Source organism: Patiria miniata, unplaced genomic scaffold (genome assembly GCF_015706575.1).
Source record: "Patiria miniata isolate m_02_andy unplaced genomic scaffold, ASM1570657v1 HiC_scaffold_17, whole genome shotgun sequence".
Classification (NCBI taxonomy): domain Eukaryota; kingdom Metazoa; phylum Echinodermata; class Asteroidea; order Valvatida; family Asterinidae; genus Patiria; species Patiria miniata.
The window spans coordinates 8,229,602-8,256,613 of NW_024037055.1; the positions used below are offsets into that span (position 1 = coordinate 8,229,602).

General features: G+C 41.6%; 1 protein-coding gene across 4 annotated transcripts in view; it reads left to right on the top strand.

Moving 5' to 3' along the window:
* The window catches only part of LOC119723736 (probable ubiquitin carboxyl-terminal hydrolase FAF-X), a 51,761-nt gene that overhangs the window by 3,757 nt on the left and 20,992 nt on the right, over window positions 1-27,012 (top strand). Inside the window, exons 3-35 of one of the 4 annotated variants that reach the window (XM_038194554.1) lie at window positions 890-1,061; window positions 1,569-1,681; window positions 2,509-2,621; window positions 3,397-3,451; window positions 3,603-3,653; window positions 4,347-4,465; window positions 5,795-5,861; window positions 6,286-6,384; window positions 6,573-6,658; window positions 7,575-7,713; window positions 8,031-8,093; window positions 8,976-9,065; window positions 9,455-9,559; window positions 10,122-10,340; window positions 11,312-11,428; window positions 12,097-12,117; window positions 13,646-13,796; window positions 14,257-14,344; window positions 16,353-16,404; window positions 16,611-16,682; window positions 16,801-16,904; window positions 18,215-18,425; window positions 19,197-19,408; window positions 20,561-20,689; window positions 21,121-21,232; window positions 21,420-21,557; window positions 22,794-22,914; window positions 23,283-23,413; window positions 24,680-24,742; window positions 24,909-25,000; window positions 25,140-25,395; window positions 25,764-25,889; window positions 26,207-26,479. In XM_038194554.1, the coding sequence (XP_038050482.1) occupies window positions 890-1,061; window positions 1,569-1,681; window positions 2,509-2,621; window positions 3,397-3,451; window positions 3,603-3,653; window positions 4,347-4,465; window positions 5,795-5,861; window positions 6,286-6,384; window positions 6,573-6,658; window positions 7,575-7,713; window positions 8,031-8,093; window positions 8,976-9,065; window positions 9,455-9,559; window positions 10,122-10,340; window positions 11,312-11,428; window positions 12,097-12,117; window positions 13,646-13,796; window positions 14,257-14,344; window positions 16,353-16,404; window positions 16,611-16,682; window positions 16,801-16,904; window positions 18,215-18,425; window positions 19,197-19,408; window positions 20,561-20,689; window positions 21,121-21,232; window positions 21,420-21,557; window positions 22,794-22,914; window positions 23,283-23,413; window positions 24,680-24,742; window positions 24,909-25,000; window positions 25,140-25,395; window positions 25,764-25,889; window positions 26,207-26,479 (3,960 nt within the window). The remainder of the gene's footprint in view (window positions 1-889; window positions 1,062-1,568; window positions 1,682-2,508; window positions 2,622-3,396; window positions 3,452-3,602; window positions 3,654-4,346; window positions 4,466-5,794; window positions 5,862-6,285; window positions 6,385-6,572; window positions 6,659-7,574; window positions 7,714-8,030; window positions 8,094-8,975; window positions 9,066-9,454; window positions 9,560-10,121; window positions 10,341-11,311; window positions 11,429-12,096; window positions 12,118-13,645; window positions 13,797-14,256; window positions 14,345-16,352; window positions 16,405-16,610; window positions 16,683-16,800; window positions 16,905-18,214; window positions 18,426-19,196; window positions 19,409-20,560; window positions 20,690-21,120; window positions 21,233-21,419; window positions 21,558-22,793; window positions 22,915-23,282; window positions 23,414-24,679; window positions 24,743-24,908; window positions 25,001-25,139; window positions 25,396-25,763; window positions 25,890-26,206; window positions 26,480-27,012) is intronic. The other 3 variants (XM_038194555.1, XM_038194556.1, XM_038194557.1) reach the window with 3 other exon arrangements.

The following is a 27,012-nucleotide window of genomic DNA, read 5'->3' on the forward strand; positions in this document are numbered from 1 at the left end:
TATAGCAACTGCGTGTGCGTCGTGCCAATGCTTACGCATGCTTCGCCAAATAACAAAACGAACTACTAATTTAAATTTCCTATGGTGCGTCTTAAGAAGCACCGTTGGAAAGGCCTTCTTTTGTTGATAACTTCAAAATGACAGCTTGCCAGAAAGAATAATTTCACAGGGAGTTTAGTCCCCTTACTATCTTTCAACCAAGTATGTTTTTCAACAATAAATACGCCAGTTACTTTTGGGATAGCTGCAAATGATGGACTATAGCTTTAAACCGTATAACTGTCAAAGCCTGTAGAAGGGCTTTGATAGATACATGTAGGCTGACCATTACAGCTTGTGTAGCAGCCATTTTAAAGGGTGATGCCTGTGTTTGGCTGGAATGCATGAGTGAACCTTTCGTGCCTTCATTGTTACTGAGTTAAATCCATCATTGACAGGCACTCACCAGCGCTGACCCACCACATCTATCAATGTCAGTCAAGGCATGGTACCCTCAGTTAACAAAAGTACCACAGCCTGTCAATTGTACCAATATGAGGCCAGGGCCCAATTTCATGGCGCTGCTAAGCACACGATTATCTGCTAACAGAGCCTCCGTCTATTTCATGGAGACCGTAAGCATAAGCACAGCAAAAGGCATGCTTACCTCAGTGGAAAAATTTGCTTAACTTAGTGACGTAACAATAGAAATCTCCATGCACCCGCGACCGTTAGCACACACACGCCGTGAAATAGTGCTTAAGGTTAGCACATTTTTCTGCTATGCTAAACACAACTTTTCTGCTAACTGTTAAGCAGCGCCGTGAAATTGGGCCCTGTTAACTGTTAAAAGCTGTCACCTGATAGATTTGTGGAAGCTTACTGTTTCTACGCTGTTCTCTTCCCACAGGGAGGCAGCGGCGACAGCGACCTGGAGGTGGATTTGGAAGAGCCCGAGTTCCCCTTAGAGGAGCTGAGCCGATTAGACGACATGATCAACAAGCCGCGCTGGGTGGTACCCGTCCTACCCAAGGGAGAACTGGAGGTTCTGCTGGATGCTTCAATAAGTCTCTGCAAAAAAGGTAAGAAGAGTCTTGATATGTGGGCCTTTCCACATTACCGTGAACTGTATGTTCCTGAGGCACACGTCACATTTGAGTACATGCGTGTTGGTCAACTGTCAAACATTAACCCTAACTCCCTAGGTTTTTTTGCTAGGATGTAACCTCAATCCTGCAAAATCCTCCAACTGCCTCCATGTAAAAATAGCATACAGCCTCAACCCTGTAAAATCCTCCATTATTTCTTGAATGTGGTCCTTGGAGGGGTGACCACTGCCTCAATCCTGCAAAATCCTTTGGCAATCACTGTCAATATGTTGAGGCACAGCTAGTGGCATCCTGGAGCAGTGCGGAGGATTTCAAGTATAATATAGGCCTAAATTTATATATGGCTGAGCATAAACAACACAAGGTCCGGCCCAAGACCAAATGGAGGATTTGGGAAGGTTAGGAATAATCACGGCTGTGATTGGTAAAAAAAAATCAATTTAATTTCCTAACTTTGTGTTATCAACTTTCTATTCCCAGGTACCGATGTCCGCAGTGAAGCGTGCCAGCGATTTTTCCGAGAAGGTCTCACCACATCCTTCACCAAGATCTTGACTGATGAGGCCGTGAGTGGCTGGAAGTATGAAATCCATGTAAGTTTATTTGTAAAAAAGTTGGAAAGGTAGTAGTTAAAAAAAGTCTTGTCACGAGCCAATATAGCCCATCAGGTCGGCGTTATCTCCGGCTTCAGTGGCATGAAACGACTGAGAATATTTCTATTCTCCCTGGATGGGATGCCAGTCCATCGCAGGTTACTCCCCAGCTAATGCCCGTACCCATTTATACTCCTGGTTGGAGAGAGGCAAGTTGGGGTGAATTGGCTTGCCCAAGGACACAACACATGGCCAGCAGCTGGATTCGAAACCCCTGACCCTTTGATCTTAAGTCACGAACCCTAACCACTAGGTCGCACTTCCTCAAAAATTGTGAAAGCCATCCAAAACTTTAAAAATCTGACACAATTTTTCTGACAAGTTCGGACAAACTCAATGTGAAACACAGGGATTTTTTTTGTATTGAAGTCAGACTCGGTATTCAGTACTCGGTTGGTTCTTCTCCTAAGGACTTCCAGAAGGGAGTATAACTAGGAGGCCAGAAACACCGGGGCAAACCCCTTCTCTTAGCGATAAGTGTTACTGGGTTCTTTTACGTGCGTTAGGCCTTATACAACACACGGGACCTCCGGCTTAACGTCCCATCCGAAAGACGAAGCAATAATGGTTAAGTGCCTTGCTCAAGGGCACAAGTGTCCGAGCCCGGGCTCGAACCCACGCCACTGTTGCCTCTGAAACACCAGAGCATGAGTCCGGTGCTCTTAACCGCTAGGCCGTGACACTCCACTAGACGCCTGAGAACAAAGTAAAATGGCTCAAAATTTGTGTCTGACCGTTTTAATATTGTCATTTTTTTTGTTTTGTAGCGATGCATTATGAAGAACACAGAGCGTCTCATCCTGCTGTGTCTAGTCAAGTTAGAACAGGACTGGTTCCCACTCTTAGATCTTCTGGCGATGGCCCTCAACCCCCTGTGCAAGTAAGTTGTTAAAGGGGCACTAGGTCCTGAAATCCCCGAAAATTTTATGTTTTGGATTGTTTACTTAGCCTATTTCAAACATCTGGTTGAAAGGAAACAAACCTTATATCTTACCGTTCCCGAGAAAAGACGAAAAAAACCTGCTTGTTTACATCGGACATGACGGAGTACGAATACTTTTTTCGTGTCGTTCTCAGTGTACGATATACAAGTTGTGTGTCTCGGGAACAGCGCGCGGTGACCAATCACCAATGCAAAAAAAAGTGGTTTCTTCAACGTCCGCAAAAGGCGAACACGATACGAATGAAATCACAACTAGCATCCAAACGGCTCGAATTTATGGGGTCGCAAAAGTGGACCCCGAAATTCGTTCTCGCACACATAATACAGGAATAACACAAAAACGCCCAGTTTTGAAAGGATAGTTGTGTGGATGTTTATATCCTACTTTTAAATGTTCTTTCCGATTAACATCATCTCGTTCAAAGCGTGTTTTGTAGCCCAATTGGGCTGTTCCAGGACCTAGTGTCCCTTTAAGCAGTGCCTTCAGATAGTCAGATTCGGACTGATGCTTTTGGGTAATCATTTTGGGAGAAATAGGTGGAGGAAAAAAACTGATTATTTGTATCGATTTTGCAGTGTGATTTCATATAGTGATTTTGAGCCAATTCTAATATAACACAAAGTGAGGATTTCCTTCATATTTTGTAAAATATCAAATGAAGGTATTTGAATACCTCATTTGAATTAATCATGACAACTTTTTTTATTCCAGATTTCATGTTTACAACGGCACCCGTCAATCAGAATCTGTCCCGCAAGGATCCCAGGTCAGTATCACTCTGAGAAAATCTGATCATTAAAAAATACTAGAAAGTAAAAAAAAACACCAAAACTTCATGTTTTATGAGATTGTCTTTTTAAAAGGACTCATGAAAAAATAAAATTAATAAATGTGTTTATAAATGAATTGTTTCACAGATGAACAGTAATGAGCTATATGCAAGACCCCCGGATCTCAGAACTCCGAAAGTAAGTCCGATTTTCAGGAATTGTTGGGTTTTTATTGGTGGTTGAACAAAAACGGTCTTAGAATTCCTTAAAAGAGACAATAAATGTATAACTGTTCACGTATTTTTACATGAAAAAGAAAACAAAATTATGATAGTCTCCATCACTCTGATAAAGGTCATAAATTTGCTAAGTTTGGAAAATTTGTGTTGAGCTCAAAAAAAGGTACCAGCCAAAATCACATGTAATGTACATTGATTGATTGGTTCTCCGCTAATTTTTTTGGCTTGGTGCATAATTGGCTTAGCAATATCTTAGCAATATGTATGAGTTTCTTTTCAAACAGAAAAGGAATTCCGTCCATTAACCCTGCTATGCCCAGTGCAGTTGGCAGAGAATTATCAGACCTTTCAAAACATTTTAAAATTGCCTGACTAAAAGGGTTTTGAAAGGTGAAATAGTGCTGGAACTTTGAAACTTTTCGAAAGGTTTCGGAAGGTGAAGCAACTCTGTGGGCAAATTCAGTAAGTTGCCCTTCAATACCTTTCGAAAGGAATTGAAAGGTGTGGTAGTGCAGTAACAATAAATTCTGGAGGATTTTAAAAGGTCCTGCATTTTTTGTCCTCCAATTTGCCAGAACCCAGATTTTGAGGTGTTTTGAATGGTCAAACCACAGGAAAGTTAATCATTTTTCTCCTTTTTTTTTTTGGCCAGGGCTGGCTCGTTGATCTGATCAACCAGTTCGGCCTCCTGCACGGTTTCGACACTCTCAAGAATCGGTTTCTGAGCGAGACGCAACCCCTCAACGTGCCGATAATTCATGCTCTCGTCAGGTCAGTGAAATAAAAATGCTGACGATAGGCGGCAAGATAAAATGAGTTAGCGTCCACTTAGCACACACAAGAATCTGTTTTCCTTGCCGATTTGGTGTGTGGATCAACTTGTTTCAGTGTACATAATAAACAAAAGTTGCTATAATATACATCTGGTTATTTCTGCGTATTACACTGTTAAAATAATAATAATAATAATCGGCATTTAAGAACGCTCTTATTAGTAAACTAAATCACAGCGCTTACAGTATTATTATTACCCCTGATCATTGGGCCAATAAAACATTCCATATACCATCTCAGCTCCCTGGGGAGTATACAGCTCGATGCAGCCTGTTAGGCGCAAGCAAGCTTATTCAATCACAATGACCATCTCTACCTTCACAGGTACCCATTTACTCCTGGGTGGAGAGAAGCAATGAGTGACAAAGTGCCTTGCTCAAGGGCACACGCACCATGACCCCGGCTGGACTCAAACCCACAACCCGCAGCTTTACCCACAGGCCACGAATCCAGTGCCCTTAACCACGAGGCCACAGCACTCCAGAATAAAAAAATAATTAAAAATTTAAAAAATCCTACATCGCAACAGCTGACAGGTATTTCCGAAACCCGGGTTTGTCTATAACTTTGGCTCCAGACTCCATGTTCATTATTGTAGGCCCCTACAAAATTGAATTCTGTGAAAGAAAATTTGCTTCAATGAATCACCGAAAAGGGCGTTGTTATTTTACCAACACTTGTGTATTTGTTTCTTTAAGGGAATGTACAACATTTGCTTTTGCTCCAATTTTCAGAAATAAATGGATTTGGAGGATTAGTATGTTATAGCAAATATTGTTAAAATGACTTGTTTCACGTTTTGGGCTTGTAGATGCTGGAAAAAAAATAAGAAAATCATTCATTTTCTTGTAGTCTGGTTCCCTGACCCCACTTAAGATGAAACGGAGAATTTATAGACTTTGGGGGAATTGTAAGTTCAGAGAATCAGTCTAGCAGGCTTGTACCCCTTCACAGGTGTGTAATCAATTGCAAATAGTTTTTGCAGCAAAGAGTTTGCAAGCAGTTTTTGAAAAAAAGCCAGTTTTCTCCAACGCTGGTCGGCCGACCAGCATTGGAAAAATATGATTTTTCTTGAAAATGTTAGCACACCAGGAGCCACAATTTTACAGGATGCTTTGGACTGTCATTCCCTAACAATCCAGTAAGGTATTTTATGATAATTTGATCATTTCGTTTTGAGATTTTTGCAAATGTTGTATCTTCCCTTTAATCTACTAGGAGAGTTTTAATAATTGTGTCCGTTTTTTTTTATTTCTCGACGCCTAGGCCATGGGGCCAGTGCTTCGAGCTCCTGACTACGCATATCATTCAGAGCCACTTCATGCCAGTTGTGGTAAGCAAATAAATCTCATCATTTGGAAATCCCCTAAAGATGAACGAAGATTACTGTTTGAAACGCTGACAATAAACAAAGGGATATTCCAATAGCTTTTTCCCATGTGCTGCATCTCTTTGGAATTCCTTGCCTGGTTCTTGTTTCCCTCCAACCTATGATCTGTCCTGTTTCAAGCGGAATGCTGGTTCCTACATTCAGTTTTCCTTAGTACCAACTCTTCTTTTAATTTCTCTTGTAGCTCTTAACCTGGAGTTGCTTCTAACCATGTTCAGGGCGAATATACATAAAAAAAACTGATTCTTGTTTTCATAAGTTTGACACTTTCACTCACTAGATTAATATCACAGAAGGCTCAAAATTGTACATGAGTTGAGAAGTTCAAATAATGATTGCATTTCTTTCAATTATGTCTCTGCTTTAGGATCAGATCGTGAGCTACTTGGACAATTTAACAGACGAGGAGCTGAAGAAAGAATCCAAGAATGAAGCGAAGAACGACGCGCTAACATCCATCATTAAGGTACTTCCGTGGAATACTTTTTTTTCATCGCCCTCCCCCTCCTAGACCTGAAACCACCAAGACGTTTTGGGAGGACTTTGCAGAGCTCGGCAGAGACGATCCCTCATTTGGAGTCTTTCTATGCCAGTTACTATCAAAGCATGACTAATTTTAAGTCTCCTGGGTTCTTTTTCAATCCGTTCTTGCAGTCCCTGAAGAATTTAGTGTCCAGAATACCCAACCAAGAAGAGAAGATCAAGAATCTGGAGATGTTCCGTCTGAAGATGATTCTGAGGTACGATATGGAAAACAGTTTTTGTTCAAAATATTAGTCATTATTTTTGTATCGGGAACCAAAAACCTTCAAATCCGAATTGAGGTGACGAAGCGTTGTATTCGTCTTCTCTGAAATTCTGATTAAAAACAAAATGTTTGTTATGTTTTTGTTTATTCTGTTGATAATAGAGTACATAATTTTTTATTTTTTTTATTCAAAACCACAAATGTGTACAGTTTTTGTCAAACATTTTCACAAACCATTATCAAATTTTAAAGGTATAGTCCATCATTTGTAATTTGTGCATTTTGTTCATTTGAAGCAACAAACGTGCTCAAAATCTAAAGAAGGGTGCTGAACAACTAACCTGATGAAGTTTCAGCTCAGCTTCAGCTGTATATTCCGAGAAAAACAGCATTCTAGGATCTCGATTTCAAATCAAAAGTTGCTGAATCATGTTTAGAATTGGGCCTGAATTCAGCGTCCGAGACACGTTCTCACTGAGCTGATTGCATCTACGCGATGTCGCGCACTGATCCGACGAATTATAGCAACCACGCGCACATGTGCGTCGTGTCAAGGCCTGCGTGCCCTTCGCCGAATAAAAAAAACGAACTACTAACGGAAATTTCCATTGGTGCTTCTTAAGACGCACTGTTGGAAATGCATTCTTTTTTTGATTTCTTAAAAATGACATCTTGCCAGAAAGAATAATTTCACAGAGAGTTTAGTCCCCTTACTATCTTTCAACCAAGTATGTTTTTCAACAATAGTTACGTCAGTTACTTTTTGGATAGCTGCAAATGATGGACTGTAGCTTTAAAGTATGATTTAAATTGAAGTGTAGAATGTATCCTCACGCATCTAAATTAATTCCAGCGTACTGGAACCAAACAGTTACTTTAAAAGTAATTCTTTTCTGACATTGTCGTAGACTTCTACAAATTTCCTCCTTCAACGGTAAGATGAACGCGTTGAACGAGGTCAACAAAGTCATCGCCAGCGTGTCGTACTACACACACAAACACAGCGGCATGGAGGAAGAGGAGTGGCTCACTGCGGAGAGAATGGCTGTAAGTATGGGCTCCGTGCGCCAACGAAAGAGGGCGCCCTTTTACCTAGCAACGATGTTCCATGGGCGGGACATTTAGCTGGTTGACGGGCACCGTTCCTTGTGTGTGACGCACGTACACCAGGGGATTTGTACTATGTACGCAGTGGTACTGTGCGGCCGCGCATCGCAGCCAGGCAAGATGGCGTCGGTTGGTCACCCCCAACTGTTCTTTCTTTGCCGGTGAGGGGGTACTTGTGAACGGAGCGGATTGGCTGCAAGTAGGAACATTCTAACATGAATTCTAACAAGTCTTTTTGTCTGTCTTTTAACTTTTAGGAGTGGATTCAGGAGAACCAAGTGCTTTCAATTGTCCTGAGGGACAGTCTACATCAACCCCAGGTAAGGCTTAGGTCAAAGGTTAGAGGTCAGGGCACTTAGGTAAACAATGGAACTTGATTTATATAGCTACACTCGTGTGTAATATACACATATTGCCATTGAGGGCACTATTGTGAAGCTATTTTCCCGTAAGGACTTTAACGTCGGAAGCCGATTAAAGGGAATGTACAACATTTGCTTTTGCTGCAAATTTCAGAAATAAATGGATTTGGAGGATCAGTATGTTATAGCAAATATTGTTAAACTGACTTGTTTCACGTTTTGGGCTTGTTTATGCTGGAAAAACCAAGAAAACCAATCATTTTCTTGTACGCTGGTTCCCCGACCCCACTTAAGATGAAACGGAGAAACGTAAAGACTTTGAGGAATTGTAAGGTCAAAGAATCTTTCTAGCAGGTTTGTAACCCTTCACAGATGTGTAATCTATTGCAAAGAAAATGCGGAATAACTAAATATGAAAAAAATAGGAGCAGTTTTTGAAAAAAGCCAGTTTTTTTTCCAACGCTGGTTGGCCGACCAGCGTTGGAAAAATACAACTTTTCTTGAAAATGTCAGCACACCAGGAGCCACGATTTTACAGGATGCTTTAGACTGTCCCTAGCAATTCAGTGAGGTATTTCGTGATAATTTGATCATTTCGTTTTTTGATGTTTGCAAATGTTGTATCTTCCCTTTAAAATAAGCTTCCCTGATTTATATATGTACTCCCTTTTGTGTAATATGCACATATTGACTGGCAGTGAGGGCACTATTGTGAAGCTGTTTCACCGGACGATCTTTAAATGTCCAAGCACTATTTAAAATAGGCTTCTATGTTTCTGGCAAATTCCATTACGCAATATAATTTTAGTAATTGTCCTGCTTTTTTTTTTTTGCTCACAGTATGTTGAGAAGTTGGAGAAGATTTTGAGGTTCGTCATTAAGGAAAAAGCCCTGACGATGGAGGATCTAGACAATATATGGGCCGCTCAGGTGAGCAGATGTAGGCAGTTTCCATAGAAACGGTAACCTTGGTAACAGTTTGTTAAAGAGCATAATGTTGACAATTTGGATGGTTGCCTGTGAATGATGTCAGAATTATTCTTTGTTGTATTGGGAGAATTTAAATTTACTTGAAAATTTCATACGCTTGTTTTTTTCTTGTTTTTCATTGTTTTTAGAGAAAACTATGCTTTATAATTTTCTTCTCTGGTTTGTCTGAAATGTAACCGAAAACGAATGGTCTAATTTTGAGTAACTGCATCCCTTTTTCATTTAGTTGGATAAAATTGCCTTTGAGCTCATGTTTTTAATTTTTTTAGAAGACCTTTTTAACTGCCACTCAATTAACGTGACGTCTTTTGTTCATTTAATATTCCTAGGTTGGGAAACATGAAGCTATTGTTAAAAATGTCCACGACCTTCTTGCCAAGCTAGCCTGGGACTTTTCACCCGAGCAGCTAGACCATCTGTTTGACTGTTTCCAGGTAAGGTTCTCATCTTTTTTTATTTACTTTTCTTACATTCTAAGCAGTACTCTCTGCCAGAATGCTCTGAGAAATTACACACAAGACGCTGTTAGATTTCGTCGTGTCAGTGCAACAAGGTCGTATCTCCTAAAATGGCATGAACGCCGCAGAACGCGAGTTTTAGAATGTCAAAAGGTCGTATCTCGCTTAAAATAACCCGGATGTACACGCAAAGTCAATGGACGTCGAGACACGACCTTGTTGCACGGAGCGTATTCGCACGAGATACGACTTTGTTGCAGAATGGAGTTTTGAATGCAAAACGCGAGTTTTAGAATGTCAAAAGGTCGTATCTCGCTTAAAATAACCCGGATGTACACGCAAAGTCAGTGGACGTCGAGATACGACCTTGTTGCACGGAGCGTATTCGCGCGAGATACGACTTTGTTGCAGAATGGAGTTACGACTTTGTTGCACTGACGCGAGGATTTCTGACAAATAAAAATGCCCGTGCATTTTTTAGCAAACTTGTGTTTTAGGACCAGGGAAAATAAAACAAAAATTAATTTCCTTTTTGCAGGAGAGCTGGTCGACAGCGTCCACCAAACAGCGGGAGAAACTCCTGGAGTTGATTCGCCGTCTAGCCGAGGACGACAAGGATGGGGTGATGGCCCACAAGGTCCTGGGTCTGCTCTGGGCGCTGGCCCACCAGCAGGACGTCCCCACGGACATCATGGACCAAGCCCTCCACGCTCACACCAAGATCCTGGACTACAGTTGCTCCCAGGTACGCTCAGATGTGAGTTTGTGCCGTCGACGTATCGCAAGACCAAAACTAGAAGCCGTTATGGATTCCGCGCACAAGTACTCCGTCAACGATTGTAAAATGGATAGTTGGGGGGGGGGGAACCACTGGGAGTGGCATTCAAACGCATTGCCGCCCCGCCTGATGCTCGCGCGAAAAAGCTATGTGTTTGTGCACACTACGAAACAAAATGTTCATGCCTGCTTTGCGTCTTACGCGTGCGAACCATAACGCGCTCGCGGCGTGTCCCAATATTGGAGCTTTTCAAAGTGGTTTGAAAGCGTCATCAAGTGTTTGTGCCCGAAGTTAATTGAGTTGAAACCGCATTCGCGCGCAGGTCTTACGTGCACACTTGGCACTCCGACCGATAGGGTTACTAAAATGCGCGCACACCTCCGACTTCAGAGCGGACGCGACATGCACGTGAGGATGACTGCACTTCATTAATGGCTTCTATTTTTGTTTGTCGCATTTAATAGTCTTTGTTGCTTTCTTTCATGGTGAACAGCAGCTGTTATATCCTCTTTGTATTCTACCATAAGAGTTGTAAGATTTGGTCCCCAGATTTTCCTCTTAAAAAAAAAAATTCAAACCAAAATATTAAACAATAAAAAATTAATTTTGAAACTTTTAAAAGCAATGCACTTTAAAAAATGTTTAAAGGCAATGAAAAAGAGCAACTATAGATATGGTTTATAGATAACAATTACTTACAATTTTTAATGGTTTTTGACAAATTTTTTTAGTGTTTCTCTTTTTCGTCGTTAGGAAAAAAAGTACTTCTAACCAAAATATTAAATATAAAGACAAAAGTTAAAAAAAAATTAAGTTTTCTGTTTAAGAAAACAAAGCAATGAAAAAGAACAATCATAAGAATGGTGTAACGATAACAATTACAATTTTAAATTTTAAATGATTTTTGACAAATTTTTGGAGTGGTTTTTGTTTTTGTTTTCATTGTTAAGGACCGAGATGCCCAGAAGATTCGCTGGATCGACCGGTTCGTGGAAGAGCTACGGACGGACAAATGGGTCATACCGGCGCTGAAACAAATCAAAGAAATCTGCTGCCTTTTCGGAGAGGTAGGCATCAATTTTCTTGATGTATTTCTAGGAAAAATGGTCATTTGTTCAAAAAATTTATGAAAAATTCTGTGACATGACACAAAGTCATTTCAACTTTTCCCAAATCTCTGTTTCTCTTTGAGAACCTTGAATGTAAGCACCGTCGATATCACAATTTTCAATAATCGATATATCAGAAAGCCAATATAGAGAATATTCGATTTATCGATTATGTAAAAGTTAAAAACCATTAAGACGATACTTTGATAACAACAAAGAAGTAATACTTTTAGTCCCAATTTTGTCCAGAACGAGCAGTTTCTTTTTAGGGTTATACTTTGGGGGAGACAGCGCATTCTAGCGAGCACAGAGCACAAAGCGACGCCACTTGGCGCGATGTTCGTGATATTTTTATGTTGAGTGACAAGTACAAATTGCACAAAGTACAAGCACAAACTGGAGGTATATTTTGACGATAATCTGACGCATTTTTGATATTTTCAATATCATTCCTCAATATCAAAAATGTCGATATTTCGATATGATTAAAAAAATTACTATCGGTGATGTTAGTATCAAAATTATATTGAATAATCGAGTAATATCGGTATATCAACGGTGCTTACTTGAATGTCCTCCGTCAGACAGAAAGAATGTTTATACTGTCTTTTCTTTTAACTGTGCAGCGCACTAGTCAACTCAACCAGGTACGTTTCTACTCAGGCAGATTTGTTTACAATTTCCCCCTTTTGAATCCAGTCGTGATTATGCTTGGGTTCTTTCTCATTTTGTTGCAAATTTTGTTTTGTTTTTGAGTGAGCCCCCGGCATGACATGTGCTTGAGGAATGCAAATTTGATTAAACAAATGTATCCATTTTAGCTACATTTATCTATCCAGATTTGAAGTTTTTGTCACTAATAGTCCTCTATTTAATTGTTGTTTTTTGAATTTCTGATTTCTACTTGTTTCAAGCAATTTTCGTGGCCTGGTGGTTGATTCTGTGTTAAATGTTTCAGTTAATTAGAAACTTTTATGGAATAGCCATCATCCAATATTTAAAAAAAAAACGATGCGTTTTAGAAATCCCACCAAAATAATGCCATGGTTTATATTTTATTTTTCTCAACTTATTGCCACGCTAGCGATAAATCAACTACCGATGAGCCGTAGAAAATATCTGTTTCTTGTTCGATGTGATCCATTTATTGTTGGCGTTCATCTGCTTTTACCAAGTTTTTTCCGTATATTTTTGAAAAATCATAAACAGGACAGGCAAAACTTGCCTCATTGAAAATAAATACTTTTTATGGAATGCAAATTACCTTTTTGTATCAAACTTTACATTTCTGTGTTTGATTTGGGTGTTGATAATCTCATTGTAACTAAAAATGTTTATACATCAACCATTTTCTTGCTTGTTTATTAAATAACGTGTGAAATTTTGTACTCACATGTGATTCAGAGTATTTTCAGAATGACATTTATTATTTGAGTTAGTAAGTACGGAACAAGAAATATACAGATCTACAAAGTTTCAAATTCCAAGTTGCAGCCTTTTTGCAAGTACTTGGACAGTTTTGGCATGCCTTGTTGTCCATTTAAAGATCATTTGCAGCTATCCAAAAAGTATATGACCAAATTATTGTTAAAAAGCCTACTTGGTTTAACTCCCTGTGAAATTAATCTTTCTGGCATGCTGTCACTTTGAAGAAAAACAATAAAAGAAGGTCATTTCCAAAGATGCGCCAAGTGACACATTTTTGGAAATTTCCGTTAGTAGTTGGTTTGTAATAAGGCGAATCTGTGAATGGGTGCGCGCAAGCGTTGACTCGATGCACACGGCGCGCAGTTGCTATTATTCATCGGTTCAGTGCGTGAAATCGTGTAGCTGCAGTCGGCTGAATGAGAAAGTTTTCAGAATGTTGATTTCGGGTGCAATTCAATACGACTTGGCAACTTTTGAACTTGAAATCGAGCTCCTAGAATATTTTTTTTTCGGAATATACAGCATTCACAGTGCTAAAGCTTCATCAGGTTAGTTAAGCACCATTCTTTAGATTTTGAGCACTCTTGTTGCTTCAAACGAAACAAATGCACAATGGACAAATGATCTACTTCTACCTTTTACCGGACCCGTTTCCATAAACCATGTCAATTTATTAGGCTTGATTTCTACTAGGCCAGTTTACAAAAAAATAAAAATTTGGATATCTACTTGTTTCATTTTACCTAGGCACCTCAGAATTACACCCACGCCCAGCGCTGCCCCCACGTACAGTATCGGCACGACGTCATCAACATGCTACAGCAGAAGCACTCCTTAGTCACTCTGGTCGCCGAGAATCTGTCCAGCTACATGAACCTGGCCAGGCAAATTGCAAAAGGTAGGGCGTGGTTCCTCAGACTATCTGCAGTTTATTTTATTTCTTTCTGGTAATGAAAGCAAGGATTCCTCAAAAGATCCCTTGGCACTGTAGCTTGAAAGTCTGAAGAAACCTGTAGAGAGGAGACACTGAGAAGAAACTACAGTTTTAGAGGTGGGAGGAAAAGCCCAGAAGAGTATTCTGAGGAAAACCCACAGAATCAGGTAGGGACTGAAAACCCAATCCACATGTGGACCAGGGCAGGAATCGAACCCGGGCCACAGCGGTGGAAGGCGAGGAAAGTAACCAATGCACCAACCTGACTCTAGTTTTGTAGTATTTTTCTGATTTGCAGACAGTCATACCGCAGCCAGCCCTGTGAGAAAGGGATATAATTTCTTCCCTTATTGTTTTGTGGCTCTGTATCAACCTTTGTGCGAGACGTTCCGCTCATTTTGGTTTTGCTCGTTTTCTCGTCTAGAAAATCCTGATCTAGATCCCCACGACGTATCCACAGAGAACAGGTATAGCCATGGGCAGCAGGTGCAGGAACGACTCAACTTCCTAAGGTAAGGATTCCATAATTAACCCTAACCTTCCCAAGTGCTCCAAAATCCTCCTTCGCAAAATGGAGGATTTTGCAGGATTGAGGCTGTATGGCGAAAATGTGTGGCTGATTTCGGGGGATGTACTGTGTCAAGGTCTTGGGCTGGACCTTGTGTTGTTTATGCTCAGCCGTGCATAGATGTAGGCCTAGTTTATACTTGAAATCCTCCGCACTGCTCCAGGATGTCACTGGCTCTGCCTCAACATACTGACAGTGATTGATAAAGGATTTTCACCCCTCCAAGGACCACATTCAAGAAATAGCGGAGGATTTTGCAGGATTGAGGCTGTATGCAAGTTTTACATGGAGGCAGTTGAAGGATTTTGCAGGATTGAGGTTGCATCCTAGCAAAAAGCCTAGGGAGTTAGAGTTAAATAAAAACCTGTCATCTGATTCCAAGAAACGTGATGGTATGTAGGAAGAAAGGTACAAGCCCGGCTTGTTACTTTACTTGCAGCACGATGTCCCTTGCAAGTTTAAAGTGCAGAAAATGTGCCTTTGGCTTCCTGCTTACATGTGGAAACAATAAACCACCTCGTTGGCTCAAAAAGCTGCAGAATTAATTATCCACCTTGTCGGCTCCAAAAGCTCCAGAATTTTAAAGTTTTAAGCCCCAGTCACACATTTACGGTTTGGACCTACAGATCTCCACGGTTTGAAATTCGTGATAAACCGTGGGAGTACCGTATCCATCCTTAGTACAACCGTGGTTATCCGTCATCTTCCTTGGGTATTCGTGGAGGGGCTACGGAAGTTTGAAACTGTTCCAAACTTAATAATTGTTCCAAACTTCCGTCGTGAAACGTCATGAAAATCAATCCGTATTGTAACCGTGGTACATCCGTAGGACAACCGTACTGATTCGTATTGTTATTTGTGGCTATTCGTACATATTCTTGGAGATTCGTAGCTACTTCGTGGTACAAATCTCTACGAATTCGCTACGAATGTCCTACCGATATGCCTGGGTGTGCTAGGGTTCTGCTTAAGTTGTACTACGAATATCCACGCTTGATTCGTAGGAGAATCTTGGTCATCCGTGGCCCAATCACAGACTTAACCGTGACGTTAATGTCATTATTCTTAATAATACCGTCGATATTCTTCACCCATCCGTCCATATTCTTGACAAACCGTGGTGTATATTCGTAAAGAAACCGTAGGACAGTCGTGGCTATCCGTCCTGAAACCGTAGTGCATTCTTAGAAAGTTGATTTCTCCACGAATCTCGACTGTTCATCGTGATTGATTGATTCTTGGTTAAAGCTTAGTCCATCATTTGCAGCCATCCGAAAAGTAACTGGCGTAATTATTGTTGAAAAACATACTTGGTTGAAAGATAGTAAGGGAACTAAACTCCCAGTGAAATTATTCTTTCTGGGAAGCTGTCATTTTGAAGTAATCAACAAAAGAAGGCATTTCCAACGGTGATTCTTAAGAAGCACCGTAGGAAAATTTAAATTAGTAGTTCGTTTTGTTATTCAGCGCAGCGCGCACAAGTATTGGAACGACGCACACGCGCGCGCGGTTGTTATAATTCGTCGGATCAGTGCGCGACGCCGCGTATAGCTGCAATTCAAAACATGATTCAGTAACTTTTGATTTGAAATTGAGATCTTAGAATGCTGCTTTTCTCGGAATGTACAGCTGAAGCTTAGCTGAAACTTCATCAGGTTAGTTGCTCAGTATCCTTCATTAGATTTTGAACACTTTTGTTGCTTCAAACGAACAAAATGCACTAATTACAAATGATGGACTATAGCTTTAACCGTGGATATTCGTAGCTCCAAACCGTAAACGTGTGACTGGGGCTTTAAACAGTAGCAGTCGTTTCCTCTAGGAATCTTGCAAAACAACACTTTTCAAACGTGGATTGCAACATCAAATGAAGTGTTTGTTTCACAACGCTGCAAATATTGCTTTCTTGACAAATTTTTTGAAGTATACTTTTGTCATTTTGTCCCTGCCAGATTTCTGCTGAAAGACGGACAACTATGGTTGTGCGCACCTCAGGCAAAACAGGTCAGTACATACACCTGTCAAGATTCAAGATTCCAGATTCGGTTCAATAGTCACGTAAAAAAATTACATGAAATATGATCTCCTATGTGAAATCAGTGTGTCGATCTTTGCATATTATATTTGATACATGTCCATGTGGTATCATTGCTTACAACTTTTTGTAGTTATTATCCTTAAAAAGTTTCGTAAATTTTTTGTCCACTCAGATCTGGAATTGTCTAGCGGAGAACTCGGTGTATGTCAGCGACCGAGAAGCCTGCTTCAAGTGGTTTTCAAAGGTAAGATTTGTGACTTGAGTTCTTATTCTCACTGGCTTTAAATCTTAATTTGGCAAGACCTTTGTCTGCTGAAGACAGTATTCTTATTTTAGGTTGTGGATTCTTTTTATTTCTACAGCTGATGGGTGATGAGCCAGACTTGGATCCTGAGATCAACAAGGATTTCTTTGAGAACAACATCCTGCAGCTGGAGCCCTCACTGCTCACGGAAAACGGCATCAAGTAAGTTTCTTTCACCTAAACTAATACGGGTGATTCACAATGTAGTGCGCAGAGTTGTAATGACTCGAGTCAATGACTTGACTCGAGTCCGACTCGAGTCACAATTTTTGGTGACTCGACTCAACTCGAGTCCCTAAGGGTAAATGACTCGACTCGACTGGAGTCACTGCGAGCAAATGACTCGACTCGACTCGAGTCCCTCATCAGAAGACTCGACTCGACTTGACTCGAGCGAAAGCTAATAAGACTCGAGTCCCAAAAATAAAAGCGCAACTTTGCGAAAAGTATTTGCAATGACTTACGGTGCAAAATTTATGCTCACTTTACTTTGCGAATAGCAGTCATTTACAAATATACAACGTGTCACAGACTCCCACCTCATGGTTCTAGAACGCACAAAATACTATCCAGGAACCAGATTTTTAAACACATTTTCTAATTCGCTGTTTCATCTTTGTTTTTTGGGGCAATTTCTTATAAAGCTCTTGGATTCGAACGCTGGCTAAACTTATGGCCTCCTTTTATAAATTTTGGTATATATAGTGTTCAAATATTCGTGACTCGAATTGACTCGAGCTAAATATTTGACTCGACTCGACTCGACCTTTTGACCTAATGACTCGACTCGACTCGTCACCTCTTTAAAATGACTCGACTCGACTCGAGTCACTTCTTTAAAATGACTCGACTCGACTCGAGTCACAAAAGTCAGTGACTCGTTACAACTCTGGTAGTGCGCCACCAAGAGTTTGCTGTGGAGAGTCCATTTTTCAAGTTTACGGCCGACAAAACATGGCCCATTTGAAGGATTGTCAGTAGACAACTTGAGCTAATTTGTTATAGATTGGGGCATAGCGTTCTGCCGCCTTACAAAAAACACCATATTGATAAAAAGCAAAGGGCAAACAGATACTCGAATCATACGCTTACGAAACTACTGACTGAAAAAACTAACAATTTCAAATGTCCCGCGCTGCGAATTTGTCAACCATCTCCCACAATGCCCTGGGAAAAATGAACTCTCCATGGCAAACTCTTGGTGGCTGAATTAGAACATGTGAAAATTTGTCCTGTGATGCACAGTTGACATAAGAGTTCCTGAGAAAATATCGCTTAACAAACTTATGTGCTGAGCAGATATCTGCGGAGAACCAGCCACCAGCAATGAACAGCAGGGGACCATTGGACCGGTAACCAGTGAATACTAAGCAAATATTTGTCAGTGCTTAGCAAACGTGCTGTGAAATTGGTCACTGGTCACAGAACCAAATCAACTCGATCCTTTTTAAAAAAATGTCTGCTCTTTGAAGGTGCTTCGATCGCTTCTTTAAAGCCGTCAACTCCAAGGAAGGAAAGCTGGTGCCCAAGCGTCGCAACTACCTGATGGACGACCTGGAGCTGATTGGTCAGGACTACCTGTGGCGGGTGGTGCTGTGCGGTCTGGACGAGATCGCCAACCGGGCCATCGATCTGCTGAAGGAGATCAACACCAACCTGGGGCCCAGGCTGCAAGCCAACCAGGTGGGGACGGGCATTTCTATTCTATTTTGAACAGTCGTGATTCTTTTTGAACATTCATGTACCTTTTGGAATGCTTGTGTTTCTTTGGAATCCCCATGCTTTTTCCGGAAAGCTCAGCTTTGTTTGAGAATGTTCCTGTTCCTTTAAGAATTCTTCTGTTCCATTTCAAAAGGTCCTGTTTTTTTTTTTTCAACATGCTCCTCTTTTTAACCAGTTAACGCCGGGAGTATTTTGACAAGAATGGAACGTGGCCCAGGATTACTTTTCACCCGACCTCAACGCCAGGCGGGTTGAAGCCATCACCCTCGGGCAGCACACTCATATTTCCGGCCTTGCTCTCTGCGAGCGGATCGCTGACAAATATTTCCGGCCTCGTTCCCTGCGTGTTTATCTATCATCCGTTCCAAATGTGGCCAAACCTTTGCGTGTATAGAAGTCATGGCGATAGAAAACCACCAGTGTTCCAAATGAGTTCCAAACATCAACAAAGCTGTTTTGGAATACATGTGTACTAAGCTAAATGTTAAACACTACGTGTTGCCAGGCTGTTTCTAGTTTTTTCCAAAACAGTATTTCATTTTGCAATACTGCTGTTTTCCGCACATTTTTCTCATGAAATGGTCACACTATGCTGCGGGATTGAGCAATTTTGTGAACAATAGACGAATATATTTTCTGCTTGTTCTCTTTTTGGTGCCCAATATTATTTGGTGCTAAATCTTATCCTAGTACATCATGTCGCATATTTTTCTCCTTTCGTCCGACCACAAGGTTGACATCCATGAGGATTTCATCCAGTCGTGCATGGACCGGCTCAAGGCCATGTACGACACGCTGCGTATCCTGCAAGAGGATAAAGACGGGCTGGACAAGGTCCAGCAAGAGGCCGTCCGTATGACCCGGGTCCTGACCGTGCTGAGAGAGTACATCAGCGAGTATGACTTGGAGTATACGGAGGAGAGGACCATCCTACCCATGGCAAGGTGGGTGGAATTTTAAAAACTGCGGACTGTTAAAAAAGTCTGGAAAATTTCAAAAAGTCTACACACTGCTTAACCCTAACCCACCTCAATCCTCCAAAATCCTCCTGGCGGTTTTGGAGGTGGTTTTGGAGGATTGAGCTTTGGAGGATTGAGGATGAATGGTGTTTGAGAAACATGAGGCTTTTGAAGGATTGAGGATGAATGGTGTTGATGCACATGAGGATTTTGGAGGATTGAGGCTGAATGGTGTTTGAAGAAGAGGAGGCTTTTGGAGGATTGAGGATGAATGCATTTTGAGAGGCAGGACTGTCTGACGATTTTGAAGGATTGAGGCGCTGGGTATCCTTCATTTGAATATATATGCTAAATTTTGGAGTATTGAGGATGGTTCCTAGCAAAAGGGGCCAAGGGAGTTAGGCGTGTTAGGGTTAAAGATAATATGCAACATTTGCTTTTGCTGTAATTTTTAGAAATGGATAGATTTGTTGGTTGGTGTTTCACAACAAATATCGTTCCACTGGCAAGGTTAAAGTTTGGTGTTCATGGATGCTGGAACAAAAAAAACAAGAAAATACGCTGTTTTTGTAGTCTGGTTTTCTGACCCGTCACTTCAAATGAAAGGGAACAATTTATAGACGTCAGGGAATTGTCATGTCAGGGAACCAGTCTAGCTGGCTTTGCGCCCATTCACGGATATGTAGCAGTATTTGGAAAAAAAATCCTTTTTTCCAAAGGCCGAACCGTCATTGGAAAGAATACAAAATTCCACTTTTCTTGAAAATGACAGCATACCAGGCGCAACGATTTCACAGGATGCCTGAGACTATTATTTACTTATAGTCAAGTAAGGTATTTCATAATAATTTGGTAGTTTCGTTTAATCTTTGCAAATGTTGTACATTACCTTTAAAAGCAATGCAGACTGTTTTTAAAAAGTCTGCAGATAGTTTCAAAAGTCTATAGACTGTTTAAAAAAAATTGAAGACTGTTTAGGCGACACTCATTTCAGGTCAATCAATCAAGCCTATCGCTACTCTAGACAGTCAAAGGAGGCCGTGGCTAGACTACATTGTGTTTGATATCAAGATGCTCAACGCTCCTTTATCAGCAGTTAAACCTTCATATTTTGTTTGTTGGTTTTGTTTTTTTCAGGGCACATCGTGGGAAGCACGTCACGTTACTAGTCCGGTTCCCCAACCAGGGGCGTCAAGTGGAAGACATCGATATCTGGTCCCACACCAATGAGTCCCTGGCGTCCGTCCGGAGACAAATACTACAAAGGTATCTCACTCTATAGACCCTTCCCGCTTGCCAGTCAAACAACTCGCGTTGACCAGTCAGATCACGACTGTCGGTCAGGTGACCAGGGTAGCTTGGTGGGCGGAGTTTTTGTCAAATCCATTGAATGCTCTGTTTTGGCATGCTAGCGTTTATCCTAAAAACATATTTTTTTGAAAAGCGCAACTTTGTATTACATAAATTTCATATGTAGTTTGTAACAGATTTTGCCAATATTGGCACATTTTTTCCACCTGAGTATTCCAGAAAAAAGGTATTTGTTAAAAATGCCGGTGGCTTTTGTATTTTGCTGTTGACCAGTCAGCATATTTTGTACTTCAAAGGCATACTATGAGAAAATCGTCAAAGGTTGGAATACCAAACTGTTGGTTTTTTTTCTTGTCTCACTGGCATGTTTTCATGTCCAATTTCAGAGTCAAAGCCAACACGGCTACCACCAGAGTGGACCTGTACGTGAACGGAGAGCTGCTAGATCCTACCGAAGACCGGAGGCTGGTGGGAAAGATCCCGCTCAGAGACAAGACCGTAAGTCCAGTCCTTACCGCCAAGAATCTTACAGAATCTAATAGTTGAATTGCGTCAAAGTCGCCTTTTTTGTTCCAGCTTATTGTGTTTATGTTATTCAAGTTACAGCTTAGTGATAGATGCCAATGTATGTTTGAGTTTTTGTTTACTGTTTTGTTTTTGGTTTTTTGTTTTTTTTGGTTTACAGTTGATCACAGCCAAGTTGTGTCCCGTGGGAACCAACATGCCTTCCTCACCGGACAGCTCCTCCGATTCCTCCACTGGTTCCCCGCATCACCCCAGCGAGGGCCCCAACCTGGAGGCCGAGAAATGCCTGCCGGGAGTGGTAAGCAACAACAGGGAACCGGTCACTTTAACCCTAACCCCTTGGGCTCTTTTACTAGAAAGTATCCTGAATCCGCCAAAATCCATCAATTTTGCCATGCAAAAAAAATGTTGGTGGCCAGTGAGTCCATCAGAATCCACCATTTAGGCGGGAGTAAATCTGTTGAGATCCTGAATCTGCCAAAGTCCCCCAACGGCTCAGTATAGAGGTATCCTGAATCCATCAAAATCCTGCAGTTCCGCTAGGCTTACAATCCTGAATCCAGCAAAATCCCCCAGTTTGTGCAATATGGAGGTATCCTGAATCCGCCGAAATCCCCCGAAACAGGGGTGTGGATTTTGATGGATTCAGGTACGTTAGGGTTAATTGTAAAAACAAAATCCAAAGCAAAGGCCCATTTGAATTATATGACTACGGCTTATGACTACGGCTACGACTACGGCTTGCAATTACACATGCATCTATGGTAGCCGCTGCAGCCACTTCCTATAGACTTGTGTGTTACTGATGGCCGTAGCCATATAATGGAGACACAGCCAAACATACTGACTCTGAAACCCAAATCAGGAAAAATGTATTCACTTCTGGCCAACAAACTCTCCGAAAATGTTCATTAGTTAAAGATCAGATCCTGGGATTTTACCATTTTTAAAGTTAGAGGTCTCTTTAGACCTTATTCACGAAGAATACATTATTGATCTTGTTCCCTGAATGTAATTTATAAATTGTAAACTGTTGAATGGGATGGTGCCAGACTATTTATGCGTTCCAAGCCTCATTTTTTGTTCAGATGTGGGTTAAAACATTAAGGTATGTTTAATCACAAATTTTCAATGATTCATCAGAGCAGACTGGTATTAATTTGTAATTAACTTTATTTCATTGCTTTCATTTCTATTCGCAAGTTCCAAAAATGAAGATTTTATCTCGCTTTCAATTTAATATGGCTGACTCGTGAATAAAGCCTATTCAAATTTTAAAGAAACATTTTTACACTAGTGAGTGCAGCCAGGTGATTCAAATTTGTAACCTTTTAATAATACTTTCTCGTGCAGAGCAAAAAAAAAATGTTGGACTTTTGTCTTGCGGCAGTTAATTTTTCCTGTAACTTTTGACTCTCATAAGTATTGGAATTTCAACACATTGTCTGCGTGTGACCTGTGTAAGGTTTCGAACCTAGTACACAACAATTGAAGATGATGTTACTCATCGCAATGTCTTGATCTTGTTTCACAGCTGATGTCAACCCAGCACAAGTATGCGGACTTCATCTTTCACCTCGCTGACATGGGCTGCTCCTTGGAGATCAACCCTCTACGAGACGGTGCTAGAGCTCTTCTGAAAATCATCCCAGCAGGCAAGTCTGGAAAAAAAGCTTGCTCTTGCATTTTAAATGAAAAAACTCTGTAAACACGACAAATACTCCCAGTCTGCACCAACAAAAGAACTAGGCAAAGTATTGAGCGCATTGCTTCTTTATGCTCGGCACTTGTGTGAAAACATTGGGTTTTTTTTCACTTTCAGAAGAAAATTAGTCAGACAAAATTTGTGCCATATGACTAGAACTTGCAAGAAAACATTCAGTCGCTTGCTTGGGTGGGACTCGAACCCACGACCTCTTGCTTACTAGTGCAGACTTTTTTCAACCACTCGACTGCCAAGTTTGCCGGGGTAAGCTAGCCGGTTGGTTTCTAATCTGGTGTCTTTGTTATATGGTCTTCACAGATACTTCCACAGTAGACATGCTGGCGGAGAACTGCAGGAGCAACGCCAAGCTCGGTGACCAGTCCCCCTCCCCCACTCTAGAATCCCTCTTCTTTGGGACGTCCCAGTCGCAAGTACTCTACCATCTAGAGGTAAGGCTGGGCTTCTGTATAAAGTGATGTCACTTAGGCCCGTTCTAGACGCCGTGCTTCTGCCGCGCCAAACTTATTTGAAACGAGTGCGGCAATAGCTCGTCTACAGCACGGCAGTTGCTCTACAGGGTGTTTCAAAAAAAAGGAAACCGAGCTTATTTTGTTGATTTCTCGGGTATGACTAATTATTAAGGAAAATGGTAACCACCATCTGTTACATAACAGTGTCTTCTTTTTCTTGACACCACCAACTCCCTTTTACCGTCACGGATGACTGAGCACCAAGTGATTTAACTGACATGCCAGAAATGGCCTTGTACCACATGCACCATAAGACCAATTGACAGTTTTCAGCATGTTGAAAATAACAAAATCCAGGACGTACATTATCAAAGTCATTTATTCAATTGCTAAAACATATCAAGGTTTATCACTGTCCCCGTTAACCCCACTGTCCTTCAACATGCCCCCCATTCCTTTCAACGCAAATCTCTGCCCTGGTTCTCATTGCTGTGAATGCATTCCTGATAACGTCTCTCTCTGATAACCGTCAATTGGTCTTATGGTGCATGTGGTACAAGGCCATTTTTGGCATGTCAGTTACATCACTTGGTGCTCAGTCATCTGGTAAAATGGAGTTCGTGGTGTCAAGAAAAAGAAGACATGGTTATGTAACGGATGGTGGTTACCATTTTCCTAAATAATTAGTCATACCCGAGAAATCACCAAAATAAGCTCGGTTTCCTTTTTTATGAAACACCCTGTATATGCCAAACTTAATGGTTGACCCTTCGTGCATCTGGAATAATGGGCTAGGTTCAAGCAGTTCAATGAACATTCAGTGCAATCAAAATATTCATGCCAATATATTCATTCCCGTGTTGCGGACACGAGAATTGAATTGGGTTCGACACGGCAATGGCAGGGCGTTTAGAACACTGCTATGCCACTGCTGTTCGGAATGGCATGGCGGCCCTGTCGAGAAAAACTAGGGTGCCGTGCCGAACTCGATTTGCAGAGCCAATTTGTTCTAAACACTGTGCTATCGCCGTGCCGAATTAGAAAAGTCAAATTAATGGAGTTCAGCAAGGCTTTAGCACAGCGTCTAGAATAGGCCTCAGCGAAAATATTTTGTGAACTTCGGTGCTTAGCAGCTCACAGATATTGGCCCGTGGTGTACTAGTACAGATGAAGATATTAAAGAAAAATAAAACAGAAATATTGTTCATTAAATTATTGAAATTGTTACAAATTTGTTTTTCGCAGGTTCTGTATGCTCTACTAATGCCAGCTAACAGTCCTCATGGAGAAACAGCATTCGAGTTCCAGGTGAGAAAGTTAATAAATCTCCTTTTTTGTTCTTATAAGTAAGTCGATGCTAAGATCCAAAATGTACGCCATGTGATTTTCCTAGCTCAAATTTTGGTGGAAGTGTGTGGAAACACCACATGAAGTGACTGCAGTCATATTAATTGTTGACTTGGTTTTTCTCCAGTACAATTTCTTAAAGAGTGGCGGCGTGATGTGCGTGATGAACATGCTGACCAAGAACAACTTCCTTCCAAATGCCGACACAGACACAAGAAGGTAAGATCTCGCATATACCACGGTTTCTAATCAGATGCAGTCTTATAGTATTCATATATTGACTGGCAGTGAGGGCACTAATGGTATTTATGTGCCCTGGCTGCTGATCATATTGACTGGGTTCTTTGTCCTTGCGCAGGTTGGCCTTGCAAGTCGTCCTGAAGATCGCCAAGCTGATGCTGACCACCGTGGGCTACGCCAAGATCGCCTTCGTGGCCGAGGCCTGTCAGCCGGACGCGGCTGGGGGCTCCCAATCCCAGCATCCCCAGGTCTCGGCCAGCGTACACAACCAGGCGGTGGTGTTACAGCAGGCCATGCAGCACATCCCGAACCCTAACGCCGAGTGCGTGCTGCGGAACGTGGCCGTCAGGCTGGGCAGGCATGCTGCCGAAGGGGTGAGTGGACTACTCAAACATACCCGGCTTAACCACTGTCTCCAATAGACCATTATCATGTTGTGGCGATCTAGAGTTTTCCCCATTCAAATCAACGTGACCAAAGTGAGGCTGGAAGGACAAATAGTCTGGTTCCTTTTTGCACAAAAACATTATCATTTAGTAATGTTATTGGATACAGGGAACATGACTGAAATGGTGGCAGCATGATAAAGGTCTATTCACTTCAGTGGACTATGTAAGCACGATCTGTTGCCAACGGGTATCATCAAAATAAGATTGAAACCTAACTAATCTTTTTCCAAGCTTTTCCTAAGTGTAATTTTGTCTGATGGCCTGCTCAACTTACTTCTTTGTGTCCCCCGCAGGCTAAAGTAGAGTCTCCCGATCTCAGTGTGGTCAAAGCAGTCCAGAAGATAGCCTGGTCTGCTGGCTGTGGCTGCCTGCATCTACTACACGGCTCCAATGAGGAGGTCCACAAAGGCTATGTAAAGGTAGGTCGCATTTTGAATTTCGCATTCAGTATTCAAGAAGGATCTATCTTGGTGTTGATTCATTTTCCAGGTCACAAAAAGTAGAGCATTTTGCTAAAAGTCCGACCACCATGTCTAATAATTTAAGCAGGTGTGATCATTCAAATTCAAACAATAGCTCTTTTGTAAGAGACGTGTGGCCACCAGCCAACCTTAGTTTACGGTCAATGCTCGGCCCAAACTATGACCGCAACAAAGCAAAAGAAAGATCTACAGAAACAAATCTAAAATGCCTTGTGTTTTTAGCATTGTTCTTCGCCTCTTAAACTTTGACCCAGGACAATGCCAGAATTCCTGAAGGAGAGGACGTAGCGCTCTGCCGCGAAGCCCTGGAGGTGCTCTCCGTCTGCTTAGCCCTCTGCCCAGCAGCCCTGGACGCTCTCAACAAGGACAAACCCTGGCAGTGCTTCATCATCGACCTCTTGCTTCTCTCCAAGAGCCGGCCGGTCCGCATCTCAGCCATGGATCAGTTCCTGCTGATGGCTACGAAGTGTTCCACCGTGCAGCGGCCAATGTTCTTCTTCATCACGCTGTGCTTCACAGTTCTACCGGTATGGGAAAAAACGAAAAGCAAAACAAATTCTTGCATTGATAATGGTTTTTTTGTGCAAAAAGGAGCCAGACTTTTTTTATTTCCAGCCTCGCTGGAGTGCCGTGGCCTCGTGGTTAAGGGCATTGAATTCGTGGTCTGTGGGTAATTCTGCGGGTTGTGGGTTCGAGTCCAGCCAGGGGCTATGGTGCGTGTGCCCTTGGGCAAGGCACTTTGTCACTCATTGCTTCTCTCCACCCAGGAGTAAATGGGTACCTGTGAGGGCAGAGATGGTTACGTGATTGATTTAGCTTGCTTGCGCCTAACAGGCAGCACCGAGCTGTATACTCCCCCAGGGAGCTGAGATGGTATTTGGAATGTTTAATTGGCCCAATGATCAGGGGTAATAATAATACTGTAAGCGCTGTGATTTACAGGCATGCAACTTTTCCTTGGATCAGCTGATGTCCTCTTTTTTTACTTCCCATGTGTGCCATTGAAAATGGAAAAACACTGTACAAAGTCTTGGAAAGATGTGAATTTCCTCTTTTTTGT